The sequence below is a fragment of the Eretmochelys imbricata genome, chromosome 13 (genome assembly GCF_965152235.1).
Source record: "Eretmochelys imbricata isolate rEreImb1 chromosome 13, rEreImb1.hap1, whole genome shotgun sequence".
NCBI classification, from domain to species: Eukaryota; Metazoa; Chordata; order Testudines; family Cheloniidae; genus Eretmochelys; species Eretmochelys imbricata.
This window is the reverse complement of record NC_135584.1, coordinates 38,025,741-38,053,155: the sequence shown is the minus strand read 5'-3', so window position 1 is coordinate 38,053,155 and position 27,415 is coordinate 38,025,741. Positions and strand designations below refer to the sequence as shown.

General features: G+C 50.3%; 1 protein-coding gene across 2 annotated transcripts; it reads left to right on the top strand.

Annotated features, from left to right (window-relative positions):
- Positions 1 to 20,780: 20,780 nt before the first annotated feature.
- LOC144273403 (cathepsin G-like) lies at positions 20,781 to 27,208 on the top strand. Of its 2 annotated transcripts, none has more exons than XM_077831968.1 (5): positions 20,781 to 20,802; positions 24,335 to 24,482; positions 25,022 to 25,157; positions 25,328 to 25,600; positions 25,942 to 27,208. In XM_077831968.1, exons 1-5 carry the CDS (start codon positions 20,787 to 20,789, stop codon positions 26,089 to 26,091), a joined length of 723 nt encoding a protein of 240 aa, XP_077688094.1. In that variant the 5' UTR covers positions 20,781 to 20,786; the 3' UTR covers positions 26,092 to 27,208. The 2 variants fall into 2 exon arrangements, with proteins under 2 accessions (XP_077688094.1, XP_077688092.1); XM_077831966.1 differs by lacking the exon at positions 20,781 to 20,802 and adding an exon at positions 21,035 to 21,095.
- Positions 27,209 to 27,415: the final 207 nt, after the last annotated feature.

The following is a 27,415-nucleotide window of genomic DNA, read 5'->3' as shown; positions in this document are numbered from 1 at the left end:
GTAGGCCTTGCATTTGAGCCCTCCTTACTTAGACACCTAATACCTAATTATATTTCTAACTACTGATCAGTCTTATACTTCTATAATCCTACAATTTCACTCTATTCAGCATACAGAGATTATAGATGACATAACATGTTAGTTAATTATGACGTCACACAATAAAAGAGTAATAAACTAAAACCATTGGCTACACATCCATCCATCCATCCATCTGCAATAGCCAGCCAGCCATGCCTCTGCAATACCCATCTATATCTCCACTTAGGCTGGAGGAGATGGACGCGCCTCTCTAAAGATTCAGCTTTTGCAGAGTTTTCTTGATCCAGCACACATATTTGGAGAGCCTGGTAAACACACTGGGAGTTGACCAGTCACCACTGCCATGGGAGACTATGGCCCGGGCCTTCCCATCACAGACCAGGGGGCCCCCAGAGTTGCCTGAGAAGCAAACACCAGGCGCAGAGTTACTGATGTCCAAGCAAAGGGCAGGCTGCATTCTCTATTCATGGTCCTGAAATCCACCTCCTTACCCCGCTTCCTGGGGACTCACGGTCCCTGCTTCCCTGGGGGACTGTGCACATGTGGCTTCCTGCCCCCATGGGACTGTACATATCTGGGGCCCCTTACCTCCAGGACTATGCATATGTGGGACCTTTCACCCCCTGGGGTTATGCTCTTCTGGGGCCCTGCACCCCTGGGCCTGTGCACATCTGGGGCCTGCACCCCATGGAGATGCACACATGTGGGGTCCTGTAGTCCAGGGGACATGAATATCTGGGGCCCTGAACCCCTTGGGGGCTGTGCACATGGGGGCCACTATGACCCACCCCCACTAACCAGCCCCAGGGAGAAGGAGTAGGATCAGCATTGTCAGGACCCAGCTGGGGCAGCATCTGCTTGGGAGGTGGGTTACAGGCCTGGCTGAGCAGTGCGGATTCAAGGCAAGAAACCTCAGGGTCATGCGCTTCGGGGTGTGGATGGGGGACCTGCCACCTCAGCGCCTGGACCTCCCACCACACCAGCTAGCTGGGAGGTTCGAAAAGGGGAGTCACTATCTGCAACCCCTTGGCTGCAGAGTGTATTCTGATGGGGCCATGGGCATCGCAGCACTGTGCTCACCCTGGACAGTGCCCTGAAGCCCTGCCAAGCAGTAGCAGGAAGTGTCTCAGCCACAAAGAGGAAGGGTGCTGTTTGAGGCCTGTGCTGTGGTTAACTCGGCCTCATCTCAGCATCTCTGTGCACCAGGGCAGCTCCTGTGTCCGTTTGGGGCCTTCACCAGCCGCAGGCTCACAGCCCTCACTTGCCAGATGTTTTGCAAAGCAACGCCACCCCCTCCGCCATCATCCAGGTGAAGGGACAGGAATAAGGATCCTCTGTGGCCTGGTGCCTTCCACAGCTGGGGCTGCGGCACATCTGGGCACTGGTCCAGCCTGGATCCATGCACATCTAGGACATATCTGAGCCCTCTTGCAGCTTGCACAGAAACCTCCCCCTCCCCCCGCTCTGTGCACGTGCCTGGTGGGGCATGTGGCTAGGGCTGAGACATAGGGCCCAGGGAATTGTGTCCTATGGCAGAGTTGATGGGTCGTACACAGCGTGTTCACCAAGGTCTCCAAATACATGTCCTGGATCAAGAAAATTCTGTGCAAGCTGAAGCCTTAAAGGGAAGTGTCCATCTCCTCTAGCGTGAGTGGACAGATAGCTGGGTATTGCAGAGGGATGGCTGGCTGGTTGGCTGGGTATTGCAGAGGGATGGCTGGCTGGTTGGCTGGGTATTGCAGCTGGAGGGATGGATGGATGTGTAGCCAATGATTTTAGTTTATTGCTCATTTATTGTTTGATGTTATGATTAACTAACATGTTATGTCATGTAGAATCTCTGTATGCTGAATAGAGTTAATTTGTTGAATTATAAAATTGATGAACAGTTACAAGCAAGAACTGGGTATTAGGTATCTAAATCAGGGGGCTGAAACACAAGGCCTACAGGCTGAGGCCTGTCAGATTTTAGCTTAGCCATACTAAGTCATAGGCTTAAGAAATGCTGGCCATAAGGAAGTTACCAAAGAATGACCCTATGCCACAAGATGATGGGGAAAGATGTGCCCATGGATGATAGTGCGAAAAATTAGAAGTAAGAGTAATTTTTTGCTGACAAGATCCCAGTTGTCAGATTTTTCTAACACACGCCCTAACTGCAAAGTGCACAATGTGAGTAAATGCTGCGCTCAAGGCCTGCGGGGCTGCGGAGGCAGGAGCTGTGGGGGGCTGCTTTGGAGAGGCCCACTAGCCCAGAGTGGCCCGGGGGATTAGCGGGGGGCCTGGTGCCGGCAGCAGGAAGCGGAACGACCCGGCCCCAGCCCGCTCCATTCACCCTAGCCATGACGCTCCGGGGCGGGGGACTGGGAAAAGAGGTCTGCCCCCCCCTTCCCTGCACTCTCCAGCAGCAGGAAGCGGAGCGAGCCAGCAGGGAGCCAGCGGAGTGGAGTGGGCTGGGGCTGGGTTGCTCTGCTTCCCGCCATCGCCAGTGTGTGCGGGGTAGGCCTGACCCCTGCTGCCAGTGCCAGGCCCCCCGCTAATCCCCTGGGCCACGTCCGTCACAGGGGTGGGGGCTTGGGAGAAGGGGTGGAAAATGGGAACGGGGTGGGGGGGGAAGGTGTGGGGGCGGGAAGAGATGGGGCAGGGGTGGAGGGGGTTGTCCCAGCCCCCAAACCCGGCTAGGAATGTCCCTGCCCCTTGCAGGGGGCACACCCCACGGGGGACCAGCTGAGGGATGGGGCTGGCTGCCGGTGCTGCCACCTATGAAGCATGCAGCTGCGTAGGACATTATGAAATTTGGGGCAATTTGGTGCCCCAAATTTTGGGGTGCCCTACGCCGCTGCCTATTCTGCGCATGCCTAAGGACGGCCCTGAGAACAACTCACCTACTTACCAGATCAGCGGCCGGGGTCACCAGAGACTGGCTGTGTGTGTGTTATATGTGTGTGCTTTACTGGCTCTGGCCACGCAGCCTGTACAGCAGAGCTCGATCGGCCTGCCCAAGAAGACCCCAGACTCGCTTCAGTGGCAAAGGCGCTCTGCCAAGTTTATTGCCGACGAACTAATGGCATCAGTGCCATATACTTGCTACAGGTACACAAACACGTGTGTGCCCGGGACAATGGACTTGTCTCAGAACTTTCTACTCCCCCCTCAGATGGAAAAAGACACCCCCTCTGTGTCCCCTCTTTTATACACTGATATAAACAAGTTATGTCTTGCCCTCTGCTGGAAATGGGTCGGCAGAGAGGGAAATCTAGAGCTGCACAGAATGTGGAAAAGGCAGTTTCTACAAAATTGAAATTTTCCACAGGAAAAAAAAAATGTCAATTTGGCTTTAGGCAAATTGAAAGGAAATATTTCATTTCAGGTCAGCTTCACCTGAATCAGAATATTTTACTTTTTAAAAAGTGGCCTGAAGCATTTAGTTTGGAATAAGTTCAACAAGATGTTAAACTGCTTTCTCCTAACCATGCATTGGCTTGTGGGAGTTGTCCTTCAGGTCTTCATTCTCTCCGAAGGACTTGGCTCCCTGGAGCAGTACATCTCCCATAATGCAACTCAGATTTGCTCTTTGGGGCATCATGGGAATCACATGACTCAGTGCATTGTGGGAGACATAGTCCAGGCAGGGGCTACCTAAGCGAAAATAGAGGCCTGAACTACAGCTCCCAGAAGGCAATGTGCTGCTAAGGAACTGCAGCCCCTTCAGCCTCATCTTCTCTAGCCTATACATGCCCAATTCTTTTAGCCTTTCCTCCTACATAAGGTTTTCTAAACCTCTGATCAAATTTTTTTGTTCTTAAAAAGAAAAGGAGTACTTGTGGCACCTTAGAGACTAACCAATTTTTTGATCATAAGCTTTCGTGAGCTACAGCTCACTTCATCGGATGCATACTGTGGAAAGTACACAAGATCTTTTTATACACACAAAGCAGGAAAAAATGGGTGTTTACCACTACAAAAGGTTTTCTCTCCCCCCACCCCACTCTCCTGCTGGTAATAGCTTATCTAAAGTGATCACTTTCCTTACAATGTATATGATAATCAAGGTGGGCCATTTCCAGCACAAATCCAGGGTTTAAGAAGAACGTCTGGGGAGGGGTAGGAAAAAACAAGGGGAAATAGGTTACCTTGCATAATGACGTAGCCACTCCCAGTCTCTATTCAAGCCTAAGTTAATTGTATCCAATTTGCAAATGAATTCCAATTCAACAGTCTCTCACTGGAGTCTGGTTTTGACGTTTTTTTGTTGTAATCTCGCAACTTTCATGTCTGTAATCGCGTGACCAGAGAGATTGAAGTTTTCTCTGACTGGTTTATGAATGTTATAATTCTTGACATCTGATTTGTGTTCATTTATTCTTTTACGTAGAGACTGTCCAGTTTAACCAATGTACATGGCAGAGGGGCATTGCTGGCACCTGATGGCATATATCACATTGGTGGATGTGCAGGTGAACAAGCCTCTGATAGTGTGGCTGATGTTATTAGGCCCTGTGATGGTGTCCCCTGAATAGATATGTGGGCACAGTTGGCAACGGGCTTTGTTGCAAGGATAGGTTCCTGGGTTAGTGGTTCTGTTGTGTGGTACGTGGTTGCTGGTGAGTATTTGCTTCAGGTTGGGGGGCTGTCTGAAGGCAAGGACTGGCCTGTCTCCCAAGATTTGTGAGAGTGTTGGGTCATCCTTCAGGATAGGTTGTAGATCCTTAATAATGCTTTGGAGGGGTTTTAGTTGGGGGCTGAAGGTGACGGCTAGTGGCGTTCTGTTATTTTTTTTGTTAGGCCTGTCCTGTAGTAGGTGACTTCTGGGAACTCTTCTGGCTCTATCAATCTGTTTCTTCACTTCCGCAGGTGGGTATTGTAGTTGTAAGAATGCTTGATCGAGATCTTGTAGGTGTTTGTCTCTGTCTGAGGGGTTGGAGCAAATGCGGTTGTATCGCAGAGCTTGGCTGTAGACAATGGATTGTGTGGTGTGGTCAGGGTGAAAGCTGGAGGCATGTAGGTAGGAATAGCATTCAGTAGGTTTCCGGTATAGGATGGTGTTTATGTGACCATTGTTTATTAGCACTATAGTGTCCAGGAAGTGGATCTCTTGTGTGGACTGGACCAGGCTGAGGTTGATGGTGGGATGGAAATTGTTGAAATCATGGTGGAATTCCTCAAGGGCTTCTTTTCCATGGGTCCAGATGATGAAGATGTCATCAATATAGCGCAAGTAGAGTAGGGGCGTTAGGGGACGAGAGCTGAGGAAGTGTTGTTCTATGTCAGCCATAAAAATGTTGGCATACTGTGGGGCCATGCGGGTACCCATAGCAGTGCCGCTGATCTGAAGGTATACATTGTCCCCAAATGTAAAATAGTTATGGGTAAGGACAAAATCACAAAGTTCAGCCACCAGGTTAGCCGTGACATTATCGGGGATAGTATTCTTGATGGCTTGTAGTCCATCTTTGTGTGGAATGTTGGTGTAGAGGGCTTCTACATCCATAGTGGCCAGGATGGTGTTATCAGGAAGATCACCGACGGATTGTAGTTTCCTCAGGAAGTCAGTGGTGTCTCGAAGGTAGCTGGGAGTGCTGGTAGCGTAGGGCCTGAGGAGGGAGTCTACATAGCCAGACAATCCTGCTGTCAGGGTGCCAATGTCTTGTTTCTCTCCTCTGGACTCTTTCCAGTTTGTTCACATGGAAGGAAACGTTTCAATCTGTTCACGTCTGAGCATGTTTCATTTTGATTGAAAATGTTGCAATGAAACATTTCAACATTTCTGAGTCAAACCTGCTTTTGGAATTTCCATTGTGCCAAAAATGTTGAAATCTCAACTTTTCTTCTAAAACAAAGATTGAAATGTTGCCATTTCCTGAGAGATGGGAACACTGATTCTCCGTCAGCTCCAATGTCAACCTGGCCCTACGGACATCATCAGCAAAGCTCCCATCCACATGTACGGAGCCAGGATTTCATCCAGGGTCCCATCTGTTGGGTGGCCTCAGGGTTGAGTTCACCAGTAGAGCCTCGAGTGAAGGTGAAGAGTAGAGATGGTCAGAACATGTGGTAGGGAAGGGGGGTTTCCCCTTTTTCATCAACACTTTTCCTGGAACATTTAGCTAAAAATGTAAAGCCTAACCATGTCTAATCATGGGAGGTGTATTTCAGGTGTCTCATGCCCTTATGGGAACACAGGACTGGAAGGGCCCTACTGGGTCATGAAGTGCCGTTTCTGTTATTACAGGCAGCCCTGTCATATCATCCCATCCATGAACTTATCAAGCTCTGTCTGCATCCTTTTTAGGTTGTTCCCCTTACCCAAAGGCTCCTGTTGAAGGGTTTTTCCAGAACTTCCCCCCTCTAATGGTCCTCATTTCCAGCCTCCATAGATCCCTGCCACATTTATCCCCATTTGATTCACCCTTTAGCTTCAACAGCTCGTCTCCCTACCTGGTGTCTTCCCCCACCCCGCCCGATGTATTTATAGAGCAATCAGACCCCTCTCAGCTTATCTTCTATGCTAACCTAGCCCAGGTATTTTATTCCTTTCTCCTCAGACCGGTTCTCCATTCCCCTGATCGTCCCACCAGCCCTTCTCAACACCTGCTCCAGCTGAGATTCCTCTTTCTGGAACAGGGCTGCCCAGAACTCTGCACCGGATTCCAGCTGAGCTCTCCCCAGAGCCTTCTCCGCTGGCATTAAACCCTCCCTCTCTACAGGAGATACCTGACCTGCTCCATCCCAGGATCACATGGGCCTTTCTCCTGGCCTCATTCTGATGGTGGCCCATGGTCATCCTGTGATTGACTGAGACACCCATTTCTCCCTCCCCGTCTGTCACTTCAAGCTGATGAGTCCCCAGCTCAGAGCAGCAATTCTTGTTTCTTGACACTACGGGCATGAGCCCATGTTAAATTTCAACCCATTTCCACCAGCACCTTGCACAAGGGCACTAACACTGGATACCTCTCCACAGTCATCCTACGTGCTGGGCTCCCCAGCTGGGCTGTATCTCCCATGATGCACGATGGGCTCCCCTCTTGGTGCAGTGGAGCATGGGAGGGGCACGTCCATGGTGGTTTCCACCAGCTCCTTCCCCTAGAGCAGCTTGCTGCACCCCCAGTGGCTCTGGGCGAGGGGATATTTACCTGGAAGGCTGATTTCTTGGCGTGGGGGCTGCTGGCACGCAGCATGGTGGTGGGGTTGTAATGCCGGTACCACTCTCCGCACAGCCCGTCCGACACCACCTCCTGCTCCGTGTCCTGCAGCCTGTCGGTGGTGGTGTTCACTCCGGTCTGACCCCACCCGGCCATGCTGCACTTGGAGCCTGGGCTGTTGTGGTGATTGGCCTCCGGCAGGGGGACAAGCCCCACCCACTCGGTCAGTGCTGCGCTGCACCACAGCTGCCATGGAGAGGAGAGAGAGAGAATGGACCCGGATCAGCGCCGGTACTGGGGCTGGGAAGCGGCAGCACCACCCGGCCAGAACATGGATGTGAGTCCAGGGAGTGAGTGTGAGGTCACTGGGGGACGGATGATGGGATGGGGGTGGTACCTGCAGCAGTGTGAGGTCACTGGGGGTGGGGTGAAGGGGTGGGGGCAGTACCTTTAGGACTGTGTGGTCACTGGGCGTGGGATGATGTGATGGTGTCAAGGTTCCTTCCCCACTCTGAACTCTAGGGTACAGATATGGGGACCTGGATGAAAACCTCCTAAGCTTACTTTTACCAGCTTAGGTTAAAACTTCCCCAAGGTACAAATTAATTTTACCCTTTGCCCTTGGATTTCCACTGCCACCACCAAACTTTATCTGGGTTTACTAGGAAACATAGTTTGGACACGTCTTTCCCCCCAAAATTCTCCCAACCCTTGCACCCAACTTCCTGGGGAAGGTTTGGTAAAAATCCTCAGCAATTTGCATAGGTGACCACAGACCCAAACCCTTGGAGATTAGAACAATGAAAAAGCATTCAGTTTTCTTATAAGAAGACTTTTAATAGAAGTAAAGGAATCACCTCTGTAAAATCAGGATGGTAGATACCTTACAGGGTAATTAGATTGAAAATATAGAGAATCCCTCCAGGCAAAACCTTAAGTTACAAAAAAGACACACAGACAGGAATAGTCATTCTATTCAGAACAGTTCTTTTCTCAGCCATTTAAAGAAATCATAATCTAACACATAACTAGCTAGATTACTTACTAAAAGTTCTAAGACTCCATTCCTGTTCTATCCCCGGCAAAAGCAGCATACAGACAGACAGAGACCCTTTGTTTCTCTCCCTCTTCCCAGCTTTTGAAAGTATCTTGTCTCCTCATTGGTCATTTTGGTCAGTTGCCAGCGAGGTTACCTTTAGCTTCTTAACCCTTTACAGGTGAGAGGATTTTTCCTCTGGCCAGGAGGGATTTTAAAGGGGTTTACCCTTCCCTTTATATTTATGACACGCCCCCCAAATCTCAGCTAGGGTGAAACGCTGGCTGGGATTTCTTCCTGGAGCTCTAGGAAAAACAGAGTTAATAAGACACATTCACCTCTAAATATACTGCCAAGTACATAAAGACTAACAATATTTTCCACATCTCAAGGACAATTTTAACCAGTTGATTCTGGAAAACTTTCACGGGAGAGTGCATCGGCCACTTTGTTTGAAGCTCCTGAGTTGTGTTGGATGTGGAAATCAAAATCTTGGAGAGCTAAACTCCACCGAATAAGTTTTTTGTTATTTCCCATGGCGGTATGAAGCCACTGTAGCGCGGCATGGTCGGTTTGCAGGTGGAAATGCCGTCCCCAAACATATGGGCGTAGCTTTTCCAGGGCGTAGACAATGGCGTAACATTCTTTTTCACTGACTGACCAGTTGCTTTCCCTCTCAGACAGTTTTTTGCTGAGAAACACTACAGGGTGGAATTCTTGATCCGGTCCTTTCTGCATTAAAAGTGCTCCCACACCACGCTCGGACGCATCTGTGGTTACTAGGAATGGTTTGTCAAAGTCTGGGGCCTGTCATAAATATAAAGGGAAGGGTAAACCCCTTTGAAATCCCTCCTGGTCAGGGGAAAGCTCCTCTCACCTGTAAAGGGTTAAGAAGCTAAAGGTAACCTTGCTGGCACCTGACCAAAATGACCAATGAGGAGACAAGATACTTTCAAAAGCTGGGAGGAGGGAGAGAAACAAAGGGTCTGTGTCTGTCTATATGCTGGTCTTTACCGGGGATAGACCAGGAATGGAGTCTTAGAACTTTTAGTAAGTAATCTAGCTAGGTATGTGTTAGATTATGATTTCTTTAAATGGCTGAGAAAAGAATTGTGCTGAATAGAATAACTATTTCTGTCTGTGTATCTTTTTTGTAACTTAAGGTTTTGCCTAGAGGGGTTCTCTATGTTTTTGAATCTAATTACCCTGTAAGATATCTACCATCCTGATTTTATAGGGGGGATTTCTTTATTTCTATTTACTTCTATTTTTTATTAAAAGTCTTCTTGTAAGAAAACTGAATGCTTTTTCATTGTTCTCAGATCCAAGGGTTTGGGTCGGTGGTCACCTATGCAAATTGGTGAGGCTTTTTATCCAACATTTCCCAGGAAAGGGGGGGTGCAAGTGTTGGGAGGATTGTTCATTGTTCTTAAGATCCAAGGGTCTGGGTCTGTAGTCACCTAGGCAAATTGGTGAAGCTTTTTACCAAACCTTGTCCAGGAAGTGGGGTGCAAGGTTTTGGGAAGTATTTTGGGGGGAAGGACGTGTCCAAACAGCTCTTCCCCAGTAACCAGTATTAGTTTGGTGGTGGTAGCGGCCAGTCCAAGGACAACGGGTGGAATGTTTTGTACCTTGGGGAAGTTTTGACCTAAGCTGGTAAAGATAAACTTAGGAAGTTTTTCATGCAGGTCCCCACATCTGTACCCTAGAGTTCAGAGTGGGGGAGGAACCTTGACAGGGCCCTTAGTGCAGGGTCAGACATGAGTGTCGCTTTAAGGTGGTTAAAGGCCTTCTGGCACTCTTCGGTCCACTGAACGGCATTTGGCTGTTTCTTTTTGGTTAGATCTGTCAGTGGGGCGGTGATTTGGCTGTATTGCTGTACAGATCGTCTGTAATAACCGGCCAAGCCTAAGAAGGATTGAACCTGTTTCTTTGACTTTGGGACAGGCCACTTTTGGATAGCATCCACTTTGGCCTGTAGGAAGCTGATAGTTCCTTGACCCACCTGGTGTCCAAGGTAAGTCACTCTGATTAGGCCTATTTGACACTTCTTAGCCTTAACAGTTAGTCCTGCCTCCCTTATGCGCTCAAGGACTTTTTGTAGATGTTCCAGGTGTTCTGCCCAGGAATCCAAAAATATGGCCACATCGTCAAGGTAGGCGACTGCATATTCTCCTAATCCCGCTAGGAGACCATCTACAAGTCTTTGGAAGGTGGCGGGTGCATTTCAAAGCCCGAAAGGGAGGACATTAAATTCATACAGCCCGAGATGTGTGGTGGAGGTTGACCTTTCCTTGGCGGATTCATCTATCGGTACCTGCCAGTACCCCTTGGTTAAGTCCAAGGTAGAGATGAACTGGGCCCGTCCCAGTTTCTCTAATAGTTCATCTGTGCGTGGCATTGGACAGTTGTCTGGGCGAGTTACAGCATTTAGTTTATGGTAGTCCATGCAAAAACGTATTTCCCCATCTGGTTTGGGAACTAGAACCACTGGAGATGCCATGCACTTCCAGAGGGGCGGATTACACCCATCTGTAACATATCCTGGATCTCATGGTCTATAGCAGTTTTAGCTTGAGGAGACACCCGGTAAGGTTGGACTTTAATTGGGTGAGCGTTACCTGTGTCAATGGAGTGGTATGCCCATTCAGTCAGTCCTGGGGTGGCTGAGAACGTTGGCGCGTAGCTAGTGCACAGCTCCTTGATCTACTGTCGCTGCATACGCCCAAGTGTCATGGAGAGGTTCACTTCTTCCACACCACCAGCACTTTTCCCTTCGTAGTAGACACCTTCAGGCCACTCAGCGTCGTCTCCTCCCTGGGCTGTAAACTGACAAACCTTTAATTCTCTGGAATAAAAGGGCTTTAGAGAATTAATATGGTACACCTTAGGCTTTTGGTTGGAGGTGGGGAATGCTAGGAGATAATTAACAGCTCCCAGGCGCTCCTGGACCGTGAATGGCCCTTCCCACGATGCTTCCATTTTATGGGCCTGGAGCACCTTTAAGACCATGACCTGGTCCCCTACTTTGAAGGAATGCTCTCTGGCATGTTTATCATACCAGGCTTTTTGCTCTTTTTGAGCATCCTGCAAGTTTTCTTTAGCAAGGGCTAAAGAGGTTCGGAGGGTGTTTTGTAGGTTGGTTACAAAGTCTAGAATGTTAGTTCCTGGAGAAGGTGTAAATCCCTCCCATTGCTGCTTCACCAACTGTAATGGCCCCTTAACCTCATGGCCATATACAAGTTCAAATGGGGAAAACCCTAAACTGGGATGTGGTACAGCTCTGTAGGCAAAGAGCAACTGCTGCAACACTAGGTCCCAATCATTGGAGTGCTCATTTACGAATTTATGTATCATGGACCCCAAAGTTCCATTAAACTTCTCCACCAGGCCATTTGTTTGATGGTGGTAAGGAGTGGCAACCAAGTGATTTACCCCATGAGCTTCCCAGAGTTTTTCCATAGTTCCTGCCAGGAAATTAGTCCCTGCATCTGTGAGGATGTCGGAGGGCCAACCTACCCTGGCAAAAATGTCTGCTAGTGCCTGGCATACACTTTTAGCCCTGATGTTGCTTAGAGCTACTGCTTCCGGCCATTGGGTGGCAAAATCCATGAAAGTCAGTATGTACTGCTTTCCTCTGGGTGTCTTTTTCGGAAAAGGACCCAGAATATCTACAGCTACTCGCTGAAATGGAACTTCAATGATGGGGAGTGGCTGGAGAGGGGCTTTGACCTGGTCTTGGGGTTTTCCCACTCTTTGGCATACTTCACAAGACCGGACATAGCTAGAAACATCCTTGCCCATTCCCTCCCAGTGGAATGAGCCCCCCAAACGGTCTTTGGTCCTGTTCACCCCAGCATGGCCACGAGGATGATCGTGGGCTAAGCTCAAGAGCTTGGCCCGGTATTTAGTTGGAACTACCAACTGTCTCTGAGGATGCTAGTCTTCCTGGTGTCCACCAGAAAGAGTTTCCTTGTATAAAAGTCCTCTTTCTACAACAAATCTGGATCGATTAGAAGAGCTGAGAGGCGGTGGGTTGCTCCGTGATGCCGTCCAAGCTCTCTGGAGGCTTCCATCTGCTTCCTGTTCGGTCTGGAACTGTTCCCTTGATGCTGGAGACATCAGTTCCTCATTGGATTGTGGACCTATGCTTGGTCCCTCTGGAAGCGATGTATGGGATGGGGCTGTTTCCATTGACTGTGAACCGCTCTCCACTGGGACACTATGTTAGGGTTCAGGCTCCGGCTGAGCCTCTTGTGTAGGGTTATGGGCTGCTGCCAGTTCAGGTTCGGTGGGACCCTCTGGTGTTGAGGTTGCAAGTACTGGATTCAGTGCTGGCAATGGGTCTGGTGCTGGTTGTTCCGCTAGTTCCGGTTCTGGGACTGGTTCCGTCTGGGTCTCTGGGACTGGATCCACTACTGCTGTTGCAGACATTGGCCTGGGGTCCGGGTCCATCACCTCTGACCGGGTCCTGGTAGAAGTTTCCGGAACAGAGCTAGGCCTCACGGCTTGTTTAGCCTGGCTGCGGGTGACCATTCCCACCCTCTTGGCCCGCTTCACATGATTGGCAAAGTCTTCCCCCAACAGCATGCGGATGGGATAATCATCATAGACTGCAAAAGTCCACGTTCCTGACCAGCCCTGGTACTGGACAGGCAACTTGGCTGTAAGCAAATTGAAAGAGTTGGACTTCAAGGGTTGAATCGTCACTTGGATCTCTGGATTGATTAAATTGGGGTCCACTAAGGAAGCATGGATAGCTGACACTTGTGCTCCGGTGTCCCTCTACGCGGTGACCTTCTTCCCGCCCACACTCACAGTTTCCCTCCACTCCAAGTGTATCTGGGAGGTATCTGGGCTTGAGGATCTTTGATGTGATTCCGGTGCAATGAACTGTAATCTGTTGGGGTTCTTGGGGCAGTTGGCCTTTACATGCCCCAGCTCGTTACATTTAAAACATCGTCCAGCTGACGGGGTCACTGGGGCGAGGTGGGTTGCTGGAGAACGGGGTGGTGGGACGATAAGGTGTCTGGAGGGTTCTTTGGGAGGTAGGTGGGGCCTTGGGCGGCCCCCGGTAATAGAGTGTGGTCTGGGGTTGTCCCTTCTGGTCTCCGCTCCAACTGCGACCAGTTTTCTTCTTCTCTGCCACCTCCACCCATCTGGCTCCAATCTCTCCTGCCTCGATTACAGTTTTGGGCTTCCCATCTAGGATGTATCTTTCTATTTCCTCAGGAACACCCTCTAAGAATTGTTCCATTTGCATTAGGAAGGGCAAATTTACTGGAGATTCAACACTTGCTCCCGATATCCAGGCATCCCAATGTTTCACAATGTGGTAGGCATGTCGGGTAAATGACATGTCTGGTTTCCACCTTAGGGCTCTGAACCTCCGACGAGACTGCTCGGGTGTTATCCCCATTCTGACTCTCGCCTTGGATTTAAACAGTTCATACTTGTTCATGTGTTCTCTAGGCATTCCAGCCGCCACCTCAGCTAAGGGTCCACTGAGCTGTGGCCTCAGTTCTACCATGTATAGATGCTGTACCCAAGGCAGGCCCTTTCGAAGTTTTCTAAGAAGGCCTCCGTATCATCGCCTGCCTTGTAGGTGGGGAACTTTCTGGGATGGGAAGTGGTACCTGGAGAAGGATTGCTAGGGTTTGTTGGTATATTCTGCTGAGCCTTTACCTTCTCCATCTCCAGTTCATGCTTCCTCTATTTTTCCTTCTCCTCCTCCACATGCTTCCTCTCTTTTTCCTTCTCCTCCTCCACATGCTTCCTTGCCTCCATTTCGCTCCTGTGGGCAGCCTCCTGTACCTCCTTCTCCAGCCGCATGAGCTCTATCTGTCTTTCATGTTCCTTTTGTTTTTCCTTAGCCTGAAATCTGGCTAATTCCAGCTCTTGTTGAGCCATGGATTCTGTCATCCTAACCTCTCTGTTTTTAACTAACTTTACACCCGAGGTTTAGAAATAAACAAACAAAACTTGGCTGTAAAATTTTGCTGTGCTGGAATAGGATACCTATTCTCTGATAGTGAGTGTCAGCCTACAGAAAAAGACAATTCCCTTTGTCTCTGCTCTGGCCCCAAATCAAAGCAAAAAACCTCCAACTACTTGGAAACCTGCTTACCAGCAGCCCAAAGGAAAAAAAATCCTTTTCAAACCTGTGCTCCTTGTAAAAAAAAATCAAAATCCTAAACAAAAACAAAAAACCCTGCCACTTTTGTCTCCAGGCAAATGGGTAGACCCCCCCACCTATTTACTTTTAGGGAAAAAAACCTCAGGTTTGTGAAGACTGTGAATTTCCCTGCAGGAGATTAACTACTCTGCCTCCAGGCAAAGAAAACCTGCAATTCACAAAGATAATCCCCTTTTGTCTCTGCTCTGGCCCCAAAGCAGAGAAAAAACTAGCTGCTTTCAGTTGGACCTCCTTTCCAGCAACCCCAAAGGAAAAAAAAAAACATTTCCTTTTTAAGATCTGTTTTTCTGGTTCAAAAAATCTCAAATTGATCTCAGAAGGATTTCAGGTTAATCCCACCACTCTGCCACCATGTCAAGGTTCCTTCCCCACTCTGAACTCTAGGGTACAGATGTGGGGACCTGCATGAAAATCTCCTAAGCTTACTTTTACCAGCTTAGGTTAAAACTTCCCCAAGGTACAAATTAATTTTACCGTTTGTCCTTGGATTTCCCCTGCCACCACCAAGCTTTATCTGGGTTTACTAGGAAACGTAGTTTGGACATGTCTTTCCCGCCCAAATCCTCCCAACCCTTGCACCCCACTTCCTGGGGAGGTTTGGTAAAAATCCTCAGCAATTTGCATAGGTGACCACAGACCCAAACCCTTGGAGCTTAGAACAATGAAAAAGCATTCAGTTTTCTTATAAGAAGACTTTTAATAGAAGTAAAGGAATCACCTCTGTAAAATCAGGATGGTAGATACCTTACAGGGTAATTAGATTGAAAATATAGAGAATCCCTCCAGGCAAAACCTTAAGTTACAAAAAAGACACACAGACAGGAATAGTCATTCTATTCAGCACGCCTCTTTTCTCAGCCATTTAAAGAAATCATAATCTAACACATACCTAGCTAGATTACTTACTAAAAGATGGGATGGGGGTGGTACCTGACACATCCCATAAATGCTGGCACATGATGGCGTAGATTACATTAGTGGACCGGCAGGTGAATAAACCGGTGACAGTGTGGCTGATCTGGTTAGGTCCTTTGATGGTGTCGCTGGTGTAGATATGTGGGCAGAGTTGGCATTGAGGTTTGTTGCATGGATTGATTCCTGAGTTAGAGTTACTATGGTGCGGTGTGTAGTTGCTTGTGAGAATATGCTTCATATGCTTCAGGTTGGTGGGTTGTCTGTGGGGGAGGACTGGCCTGCCTCCCAAGGCCTGTGAAAGTGGGGGATCGTTGTCCAGGATGGGTTGTAGATCACTGATGATGCGTTGGAGAGGTTTTAGCTGAGGACTGTATGTGATGGCCAGTGGAGTTCTGTTGGTTCATTCATTCACCTGCCCGTCCACTAATGTAATCTACGCCATCATGTGCCAGCAATGCCCCTCTGCTATGTACATTGGCCAAACTGGACAGTCCCTACGTAAAAGGATAAATGGGCATAAATCAGATATTAGGAATGGCAATATACCAAACCCTGTAGGAGAACACTTCAACCTCCCTGGGCACACAGTAGCAGATTTCAAGGCAGCCATCCTGCAGCAAAAAAACTTCAGGACCAGACTTCAACGAGAAACTGCTGAACTTCAGTTCACTTGCAAATTGGACACCATCAGCTGAGGGTTAAACACAGACTGTGACTGGCTCGCCAGCTACAAAAGCAGTTTCTCCTCCCTTGATGTTCACACCTCAACTACTGGAAGAGGGCCTCATCCTCCCTGATTGAACTAACCTCGTTATCCCTAGCCTGATTCTTGCTTGCATATTTATACCATCCTCTGGAAATTTCCACTACATGAATCCGATGATGTGGGGATTCACCCACGAAAGCTTCTGCTCCAACACGTCTGTTAGTCGATAAGGTGCCACAGGACTCTTTGCCACATTAACATTTAGCCATGTTAAAATGCATAAAGTTTGCTTGTGCCCAGTTTACCAAACAATCCAGATTACTCCTTATCAGTGCCTGTCCACTGCATTATTTATCACTCCTCCAATCTTTGTGTCATCTGCAATTGTTATCTGTGATCTTTTGTGTTTTCTTCCAGGGCATTGATAAAAATGGTGAATTGCATTGGGCCAAGTACCAATCCCTCACCTCACAAGAAAAACACCCATTTGCTGATGATTCCCCAATTACAATGTCATTCTGAGATCTATAATTAAGCCAGCTTTTAACCTATGTCATGTGGGTCATGGTAATCTTATATCATTCTAGATCTTTCATCAACCTGTGTAGTATCAAGTCATCTAACAGTATATTACTCCAATACTGTTATCTGTATCAACCACACTTGTAATCTCATTAAAAATAAAAAAGACAAGGTGGTTATATCTTTTATTGGACTGACTTCTATTGGTGAGAGAGACAAGTTTTGGAGCTTACATAGAGTTCTTCTCAAGGGCTGGAAAAGGTTCTCCGGGTGTCACAGCTAAGAACAAGGTGGAACATATTAGGTGGGTCCCATCTCTTCCTAGCACTCCTCCTTCCTGGACCAACATCCCATGGTCGAAGAATCCAAAGCCAACACCACCTGTGCAACCACACATTTCCCTCCAGAACTCGATGGTCCCTACCTGGGCCTTTTCCTTCAATGGGGAGGATGGACGAGAACACGACTTGTACCTCAAACTCCTTTATCCTTCTTCCCAGAGCCACGTAGCCTGCAGTGACCCGCTCAAGGTCATTCTTGGCAGTATCATTGGTGCCCACGTGGAGAAGCAGGAAGGGGTAGCGGTCCGAGGGCTTGATCAGTCTCAGCAGACACTCCGTCACATCCTGGATTGTCGCTCCAGGCAAGCAGCAGACTTCTCGCGTTTCCCGGTCTGGACAGCAGATGGATGACTCCGTCCCCCTTAGGAGCGAGTCCCCGACCACCACCACCCATCTCCTTCTCTTGGGAGTGGTGACCATGGAACCCCCATCCCTAGGACAATGCATCCCCTGCCTTCCAGGCCATGGGGTCTCCTAATCCCTTCCCTCAGATACCTCTTCCAAACCATTCTCCGCCATAGTACCTGGGCAGCGAGCCTGAAAACGGTTTCTTATCTCTGTCTGCACTGGGGGTACCTGAGTTCTCCTCCTCCCCCTCCTCCTGGAGGTCACACCCTGCCACTTTTCTTCCCCGTTCTGCCCTCTCTGACTCCTCAGCATGCTGTGCCTGCAGGACTACACGCCGGCTTCTATGCAGAAACTCTTCATTCTCTCTGACGCATCGCAGGGTTAATACTTGGGTCTCTAGTCCCTTAACCTTCTCTTCCAATATGGAGACCAGCTTGCATTTCGTACAGATGAAATCGCTTCTATCCTCTGGGATAAGACAAACTTGGAACATCCTGTGCAGGTCACAACAGCTGATTGCTCACTATCCATATGTTGTGTTTACTGCACACAGAAGCCTGAAAGGCAAACAACTCCGTGGGAACTCCCACCAGGCGAAATCCCAGGCAAACTCCCTCTGTTTGCCTGTCCTGCCGTTCGCTGTCCTGGGCCATGGCTGGGGCACATAGGTGCTACCGTAGTACACCTAATAAATAATGTACAGCACCTGGCACAATGAGATCCTTTGCCATGACCTGGTCTTCTACGCGCCACCATAATAAATGTAATAAATACAGTACAGCTCCAGCACAATGGGGCCCTGCTACTCTGACAGTCCCGGCCACGCTGAATGTCTCAGGTTGAACTCCCAAAACTGGCATCACCCCAGTGTCTGAGCTCAAGCTGCCATCAGTTCTGTGGGTGCCACAGGACCGGGCAAAGTGGTATGACAAGGCAGGGGCACGTACAGGGATCAAGCTGGGACGCTTGGTGATCTGAGCCCAGTCACACACCAGGGTGGTGAATCCAGCCAATGAAATGTCCTCCATCTTGGTCCAAGAGACCTGGCCACCTCCCCAGAGCTGGAACTCTGTCCTGGAGAACTGGGGCTCTACAAAGGATCTAGGAAGGTACACAGTGAACAAGCAGTGCCGTGAGCTCCCCACACACCGCTGGGGCAAAACTGGCCAGAGCCTGGGCTGTAAAACCAGGGGCATAGGAGCAGGGAGGGGATTTTGCCTCTCTATGCAGCATTGGTAAGACTAATACCAGCCCTGGGATGGGGGAAAGGCTGGCTCCGGGGGGTGGGGAATACACATGAGACCTTTGCCCTATAGGGAGTGCCTGCTGTGAGCCAGCCCCATGGCAGGGGACTGGCTGGTTCAGGGGGTGAGATGAGATGTGGGCCATTTCCCCTCTAGGGCATCTCTGTCCTGCTGTCACTGTTCCAAGCACCAAGTTCTGCCCTTCCCCAGCTCGCCTGTTTCCGTGGGCTGTGGGTAACACTGATTGGTATTGATGCAGGGTGAGAAAACACACCCCTGTCCCACTGCGTGTGAGATAAAGGCAGGTGGCTCTGAGCACCCTGATACCGGTGCCCCACCCCAGACATCGTGGACGTGACCCCCAAAATACCTCTGACACCCCCCAACAGATTGTAAGAGAAAGACAACTCCCCGGCTTCTGCTGCAGAGCTGTCCTTGGGCTGTGAGCCCCTCCCTGCCCCGATCGGGACAGTGGGCCAGAGTCCAGCTGGTGTCAATGGGACTTAGCTCCACTGATTTACCCAGTGTTGGATCTGGACCACGGTTTGCAGAGGCCCCGAGAGACACTGCAATGCCCCCTCAGTCCCAGGCTCCGCTCTCCCAGCCTGTTGCACGAACTGAGCTTTGTTCCCTTCTGTTGCCCGTTATCTGGAGACCAGCTAGCCAGGTGCCAGGCAGTTATGAAACATCACACCGAGAAAACAAAGCTGGTCTTGAAAGTTTTCTAAGAACCAGGAGAAGAAGGAAATGACTCAGCCCACGGGGAGTGGAGAAATAACAATTTGCAGAGAAAGATGTAGACATTTAACAGTCTTGCTGGTGCAGGCCAGAGGCCGTTCGGTGTGGGGGGGTGGTATGTGACCACAAATGCCCCCCCAGATTTGCTGTTTAGCTTATAAAGACCATGCTCACATGGACTGAGCATGCTGGATAGCACTGCTGAAACCTGCTGCCCTCATTCTGTTTCCCCACTAGGGGCAGGCATGGGTCATCTCTGCCGGTGACCTGCAATCCCGTCCTGCAGACCCACCATCCCAGTCCTGGACTCAGGCCCTCAGAGAGCTCCGTTTGTGCTCCCTAACATCTGACTCTGAGAACTGTTTCCGTTCGTGACACGGCCATGAGTGGGGACACACCTTTCACTACCAGGGAGACAGGGAGATGTCCCTGCTCAGATGCTGAGCTTGTCAGTCAGGCCTCAGGGCTGACAGCCTGCTGCAGATGGGAGGGTTTTACCCTCCAGGCCATTGCCACTGTGGGTACGTCAACTCCACAAAAAAACCCCACGGGGGCAGCAAGTATCAGAGGCCAAGTCAATTGATCCCTTAGGGCGGACCAGACTGGACACAGCCCCAGCTGTGCAGAGCCCAAGACGCTGAGTGTCTGCAGGTGTTGGGGGCCCGTCCTTTCTTCCTGCCATGTGGCAGGGTGTACATGCTCCAGGACAGCCTCGCACCCACCTATGCACTGGGAACCTGACCCTAAGGTTTCCTGTCCCCACTCAGCTGGGGCTGCAACCCTTCTGGGCCCAGGCAGAACTGCCGCCCCCTCCTTAGACAGGCCATGAAGATGCCGCTTGTGGGCGATTAGAGGACTTCCTCTGAGAGAGAATAGGGGGTTCTCATGCTCTGTGGGTGCTGTCTCAGTCGTATTAGGGCACCCTGAGGGAGTGGGATGGTGGAGGAGAAGACCAGGGGGCTTTATACATTTAGGGATCATGTCTTCAAGCTCTTCTCTGCAGCTTCGTGGGCTCAAAATGTCCAATTTACCACAAGAGAAGCCGAAATTCGCAGGTGATCCCATGACTCCTGATGCTGGGGCTTTACGAAATACACCAAGGCATTTCAGGAGAGCTTGGAGCTTGATGGAGAAATGGGGCCGGGGCCTCAGGGCAATTTGAAGCCACTTTCTGGGGCCCAGAATTGTAGGTGCGTGAGATGTTCAAACATCTGGACAGCCAGAGTCACATTTCCAAGTGGTCACCCCTGTTGTGTGGGGATATTTGCACCGCCTGTTTAGGGCCTTCCCCATCGCCCATCACCATGGTATCTGTGCTCCCCCATGTCCACCATGGGTGGACTATGTGCTCCACATCCTCTGGGAGAATTTCTGCCGTGGGCTCAGTGGCTGGGCTACAGGAAGTCCCAGCATGGCCCCCATCCCCTTCTTACTGCTCTGAGACGCACTCTGGGGCAGAAGCGGGGAGCTGAGCCAAGCCAGCGGGTGACTCAGCATCGGCTGCACTCCCCACTAGATGAGCTGCTGGAGCAGAGGAGACGGGCGAACTCCAGATGAGCCCAGCACCAGGTGAGAGATGCCCCGTCCCAGGCTCCTTCCCCTTGAGAGAGGTTATTTTCCAGACCCAGCTCCCTCCCTCGTGCCCCCATGTGTCAGTGGAATGATGCTGAGGTTTCTGAGGGTGCCTGTGTGTGGTCCCAGCTCCCCGCGAGGGGGGCGCGTACGTGACCTGTGGTTTGCTGCTGGCTCTATAAATCCCCCAGGACTGGGGCTTGAGCACTGTCACTTTCCCCAGACGGTGATGATGCTGATCCTGATCCTGCTGCCGGCGGCCTTTCTCCTGCCCCCCTGGGCTGGGGCTGGTGAGTGCGGGGGCATCAGGGATCATGGGGAGTAGAGCCGGGAGCTCCTCTGGGCTGTTTGCAAATCCTGGATCCTCCCCAGAGTCAGATGCTTCTGCCAGGGTGATCGCTGGCTCCCAGGACCTGGCTAGGGACGGGTTTGGAGGTGGGGGTGAAGGAGTCTGGGTGGTGGAGCTGGTACTGAGATAAAGCCCCCGAGAGACACACAGAGAGCTTGAGAGCAGGAGAGAGACACAGGGGTATCTTAAGTGGGGACTGGGAGCCAAGACGCCTGGGTTCTAGTCCCTGCTTGGGAGTGGGGTCTAGTGATTAGAGTAGAGCTTGGGGGTGACAGTCAGGACTCCTGGGTTCTAGATCATTCTTCCTTTGTCTGTGCTGTCATTTTAAATCGAAGTTCTTTAGGGAAGGGACTGACTTTCCCTGAGGGTCTGCGCAGCACCCGGCAGAACGGGACCCTCCTCTGGGTTGGTGGCACCATATGCAAATAACAGCACCAGACTGTCAAAACAGCCTCCTTCATATGGACGTCAAACTAACATCCATGAGTCGTCTGTTAAAACGTTCAGATGTGAGCTGCACACAAACTTGCATGGCTTTAATTAACCTGATTTTAAACCACATCTGTAGTTCAACTGTGTCAGCTCTGCCTGTGGCTGCCCTGATATTGATTTAAACTTGGCCAAAGCATCGGAAACTTCCCAGGGGCCAGTTAACCTCAGAGAACCAGCCTTCAACCCATACAAGTGTCTCAGGACATGCATTTGCACAAGGTTAAAACAAACCATGCAGTCTGGCAATTCCTAAGCCCTACATCCCTCTGATGGTTAGAGACCCTCTCACTTCCACCTCCATCTATCCCTGCCCAGTTTATCTCCATTTCTTCTTCTGCCTACGTTGTCCTTCAGCTTCACCAGCTCTTCCCTGCCCCTCCTGTCACCTCCACCCTGATGTCTTTACACCAATTGTCTAACTTTGACTTCATCCACCTGGGCTGAGATGTGTTCAGAGTTGGTCTGAAAAGTTTTTCCCTGGGAAATTTCAACTTTTCAGTGAAGACCCCCAAAATAATTTGTTTTTCTAATAACTTTTTATTATTTTTTAAAAGATATATAGAGAGAGTGAGAAAACAAACAGCAAAATATACATAAACTTCTCATAATGCATAAACACCTCATAAGATCTTAAATATTTGCTATCTCACCTTAGCTAGGCTTGAAACATTTAGTTATCTGTAATAAGAATGGTTAGAATATCAATCCCTTATTGTATTCCACAATTTACAAACAAAATATGCTTTATAAAAATCCCGCTAGTTAAAGAAAAGTTATTAAAGTAAGATAAAGGCTAGAAGCAAAATTCAAATGAGAGGGATAGATACAGGGAGTGGAAGGAAGTGGGTAGGGAAGCGGGGTGGTGAGGTGGATCCATGCATTTAACAAGATGATCAGATACTTCCAGGAAAGCATCTCATATCTCTAACAACTTCTCTTGGGAATCTCTGTAACAGTCGATAGCTCTTTCCCTTGGCAGCCAAGCTTAGGATGTCTACGCTCTAATCTTTGATTGTTGGTTGATTTTTGGATTTCCGTTTTGGCGGTACTTGCTTTTCACTGCTGTTAGTGCTCTGCTTAGCCAAAGCCTTTCTGTTTTATTCTGCTTCCAGTTAACACCCACTAGGTTGAAAATTACAGGTTTAATTTTATTTGATGGGGGGAAAAAAACACCGTCCCCTTCAGTTCTTCCCAAAGCCTACTGGTCTATGAGCATATGGGTGAAGTCAGCACCTTCTGTGTCACAGCTGACTTAGCAGCACATGCCTTGAACAATTGAAGAGGGGTCCAGTGCATCCTCCATAGGATTTCCTGTGGAATTCATCTTAAATGTAGCTCCAGGGAGCAGTTGGAGCACGGGCTACAATTTGTTTCCGTTTGGTTAGCAGAAAATTATTGGCCTAGTTCCTTCTCCCAATGCTTTTTCAGAGGATGAGTGTTTAGTTCAAATTTGCTGGCCAGGTCTGCATAACGTTGCCATAGATCCTGGCAATCTTGGTAACATTTGGAGAAACAAAAGCAGTAATGGCTGAAGGGCTGCGAAGGCAGCAGGGCTAAACAGATGGGGGGCAGCATGTTTCCCTTTCATACCTTGCCACTCCATCTTCGTCTGTAGTGTGACCAAAATTAAAATGGTTTTGGTGACTAAAAACTCACACATTTTCAGCTGAAAACTGTCAAAAACTGGGGGGGAAATAATCAGTTTTCAAAAAAAAAAAAAGCCAAAATGTTTGAGGAGAGGAGACGCTTTCTGGGAAACTTTTCATTGTCTAGACAATCTGATTTTCTGTACAAAAGCAGTTTGGAGGGGCAGCTTTGGACCAGCCCTGGCTTGTCACTAGGGGTTGGTGGAGAAAGTGAAATGTCAGCAGGGGACCTGTCAGTGGTGTTCTGGCTGATGTTGACACCCAAAGCTGTTACCTCAAGGCAGTGCGATTACTGACCCACTCCTGGTGCGTTTTGCACCAATTCTCCACCTCGCGAGGTCAGAGCTTTAGATTTATCCTCCGGCCCCATGGGGTGTCCAGTCTGGGGCAGAGTTCAGGATGCGAAGGATGTGGAAAAATTGGAGAGAGTCCAGTGAAGGGCAACAAAAATGATTAGGGATCTGGAACACATGACTTATGAGGAGAGGCTGAGGGAACTGGGATTGTTTAGTCTGCAGAAGAGAAGAATGAGGGGGGATTTGATAGCTGCTTTCAACTACCTGAGAGGTGGTTCCAGAGAGGATGGCTCTAGACTATTCTCAGTGGTAGAAGATGACAGGACAAGGAGTAATGGTCTCAAGTTACAGTGGGGGAGGTTTAGGTTGGATATTAGGAAAAACTTTTTCACTAGGGGGGTGGTGATACACTGGAATGCATTACCTAGGGAGGTGGTAGAATCTCCTTCCTTAGAAGTTTTTAAGGTCAGGCTTGACAAAGCCCTGGCTGGGATGATTTAATTGGGGATTGGTCCTGCTTTGAGCAGGGGGTTGGACTAGATGACCTCCTGAGGTCCCTTCCAACCCTGATATTCTATGATTCTATGATTCTATGGGGCAGAGTTCCAGGCACAGGGATCCCCCAGGGAGAGCACCACAGGGGGTGGTTTGAGGCTGTGGGGACTCCCCTTTGGGATGGGGAGCTCGGTCCCAGCTCGGCCCAAGGAGACGATGAGACTCTTTATATGAACCTGGTCCCCCCACAGGTGAGATCATCGGAGGCCGGGAAGCCCAGCCCCACTCTAGACCCTATATGGCCTGTCTGCAAATAAAACGCGGAGCCATGAGTTTTCTCTGTGGAGGGTTCCTGGTGGCGGAGAACTTTGTGCTGACGGCCGCTCACTGCAATGGACGGTAAGCTCCTCTGTGCTGGGGACGTCGGGGCAGGTTGGGGTTAGCGGGTGATGGGGGAGCCGGGAGCTCTGGCGCTGTCACAGGTTGCAGGGAAGGAGCAGTTAGTGCGACAGGCTGGGAGAGCAGAGCCCAGGGGTCTGAGCTGCTCAGGGGGCGTCGCCGTGTCTCTAGGGCCTCTGCAAACCGTGGTCCAGATCCAGCTCTGGGTAAATCAATGGAGCCACAGCCATTGGCACCAGCTGGGGTCTGGCCCAGTGCCCAGATGGGACAGGGAGGGGCTCACAGCCCAAGGACAGCTCTGGGGTGGCAGGAGCTGGGCATAGACCCCTGTCTGGATCTAGCTGGGCGGGGTCCCCTGGCTGGAGGGGAGCTGAGACCCAGGGGTCAAGGGGAATGAAGGCGTCTGAGATCAGTGCCTGAGTGTCCCATGCTGCCCTGTCCCCACAAGATCAGTACTTATGTCAGACCAACATGTGCCCACCCCCCACCTCAGTACACTCCTGCCCCAAATGCCCATGTCTTGCTCTTGGCTTTTACAGCAAGATCACTGTGTGCCTGGGAGCCCATGACATTAACCAAGGGGAACCGAGCCAACAGAAACTCTCCGTGCGCCGCCGGATCCCCCATCCGCAATACAACAGAGAGACCCATAATAATGACCTCATGCTGCTGCAGGTAACACCCCACCCCATCACCCCTCCCGCAGTGACCTCACACTGCTGCAGGTACTGCCCTCATCCCATCTACATTGGCTGTAGTTTCTCTCTTCTTGGATTCTCTCTCTACCCATCATCAGCTCTGACCTTCATATTGACCCTGGTGCTTGTGTCCTCTCTTGTTTGTAGCTGGAGCACAAGGCAAAGCTCAATGAACAGGTCGGGCTCATCCCGCTCCCCCTGGCTCATCAGGGAGTGCAACCAGGGACCGTGTGCAGTGTCGCCGGCTGGGGCCGGACGAGCGCAAACAACAAGGAGCTCCCCCATAAACTCCGGGAGGTGGATTTGAAAGTGCTGGATGATCAGACGTGTCTGAAGTATCCTGGTGGGACATATTCTATATATAACAGCTACACGATGATGTGTGTGGGGGACCCAAAGGAGAGTAAATCCTCTTTTAAGGTGAAACTCCCAAGCGTCCTTGATAAATCCTTATTATTAACGAGGCTCCTGCTGTTGCAGCTGGGCCCATGAGCAAAGATCAGAGATCAGGCCCTGCTGCGCTAAGTGCTGTACGAACCAATGGGAAAATATCTGGTCTTCTCTCGGGGGGTGGGGCGGGGGACAGAGACTGACTGGGAGGAGTTGGGGGTTTGTTGAGACAGGCTGGGCTGTGGGGGGGCCCAAGCAGAGACCATCTGGGTAGCAGGGGGGGTGTCACTAAAGTGTCCACCAGTGTTTGAAGAGCAGCGGGAAATGACTCACTGAGCTTTTCGCCATCTGTGGCTTGTTTTGTTTCGCAGGGTGACTCTGGGGGCCCCCTGGTGTGTGGGAAAACAGCCCAGGGCATTGTCTCTTGGGGGTCTGCCAGTGGGAGCCCCCCAAGCGTCTACACAAGAGTCTCCACCTTCATCCCCTGGATACAGGCCACGATGAGGAGGCTGCAGCCCTGAGCCGTGCTGGAAATCGCTACATGGGCTGGATCTGCGCCGCTTCTGCCCTTTGCATTGGCCCAGATGCAGGGCCTGCTTTGCAGAGGGGCTGAGTCCCCCAGGCTGATCTCCCCCACCCCAGACACCGCTCCTCTCAGGCAGTGCCCCACCCATGAGCATCAAGGCAGGGAGCCTCGGGGAGTTAGGAGCCATGTTCAATTCGAACTCCCGCAGCTCCCTTGGCAATCCCAACCCAGGCCCTTAGGCTGCGTCTTTGCTAGGGAACCAGCTGGTTTATTTACCCCGGGGTAACGGACACGATCCAAACCCTGGGGCAGACCTGGCGGTTTGTAGCCCTCCCCCATGTCAGCCAGTTGAGTGACCGTTTATGGGAGATCCTCATCATTACCTGACCTGCTAACTTCTGTTAAAACTGCAGCCTGCCCTATCCTCACTGGGCCTTTTCCACATGTTATTTCCCCCGGGGTAGCCACCGCCCATTTCAAAGACACCTGTTCCCAGCGCCGACAAGGAGAGCAGGAGTTTGTTCATGGGAAGGGAAATTGGGAAATTATGCACCGAACTGATTTCAGCTGAAATGACAGCTCTGAGCACCTCCCCCTAACCTCCACTGCCCTGCCCATCCACGCGGCCTGGTGCATTTCGCTCGCTGCTTCTTAGCCAGTAATGAGTAAAAATGAAGTTGCAAAACAATGAATTGGTGCCTTCCTGGGAACTGAATGAATGCCCCCCAGCCTCGGACTCCCAGCTAACTTGTACCTAGCAGGTGTAACCAGGGTTTTGGGCCTGGTGGTGAATTCACCCCCTGGGTTTGAGTAATTCATGCCGGATCTGCTAGAAAGACAAGGAAAATCACCAGTGAAAAAGCAAATCACCGTGTGACTGATATTTACTCTGGTATCCCACCACTGACACCTAGGCCAACTCCCTGCCAACAGGAGTGCACTTTAGGCCCATTGGAGGAGAAATCAGTACCAAGGTATTCTTAGTTTCCCTTGTACGTCATTCCCCTTCCACTCTGCACCTGTCTGGGGACAAAGGGGTCACAAACAGCTGGCAGGCCAGTCCCTCTATCAGGCATCTCAGCCCAGATGTCAAGGCCTGATCCCAAAGAGACTCTGTGTGTCCTCCCAGCCTGACTGACTCTAATCAAGGGCTATTCAGGCAGGAGGCAAACTCCATTGCTGTTTGCAACAGCTCCCCTGCAAAGAAAATGCATCACAAACCTAGCCCAGTGCAGCAGGGATCCATGGACCAGCTCTGATGCTCTGGGAAGAGACATCTCAGACTGGGATACGGCACCATCTGCCAATGCCTATTAGTG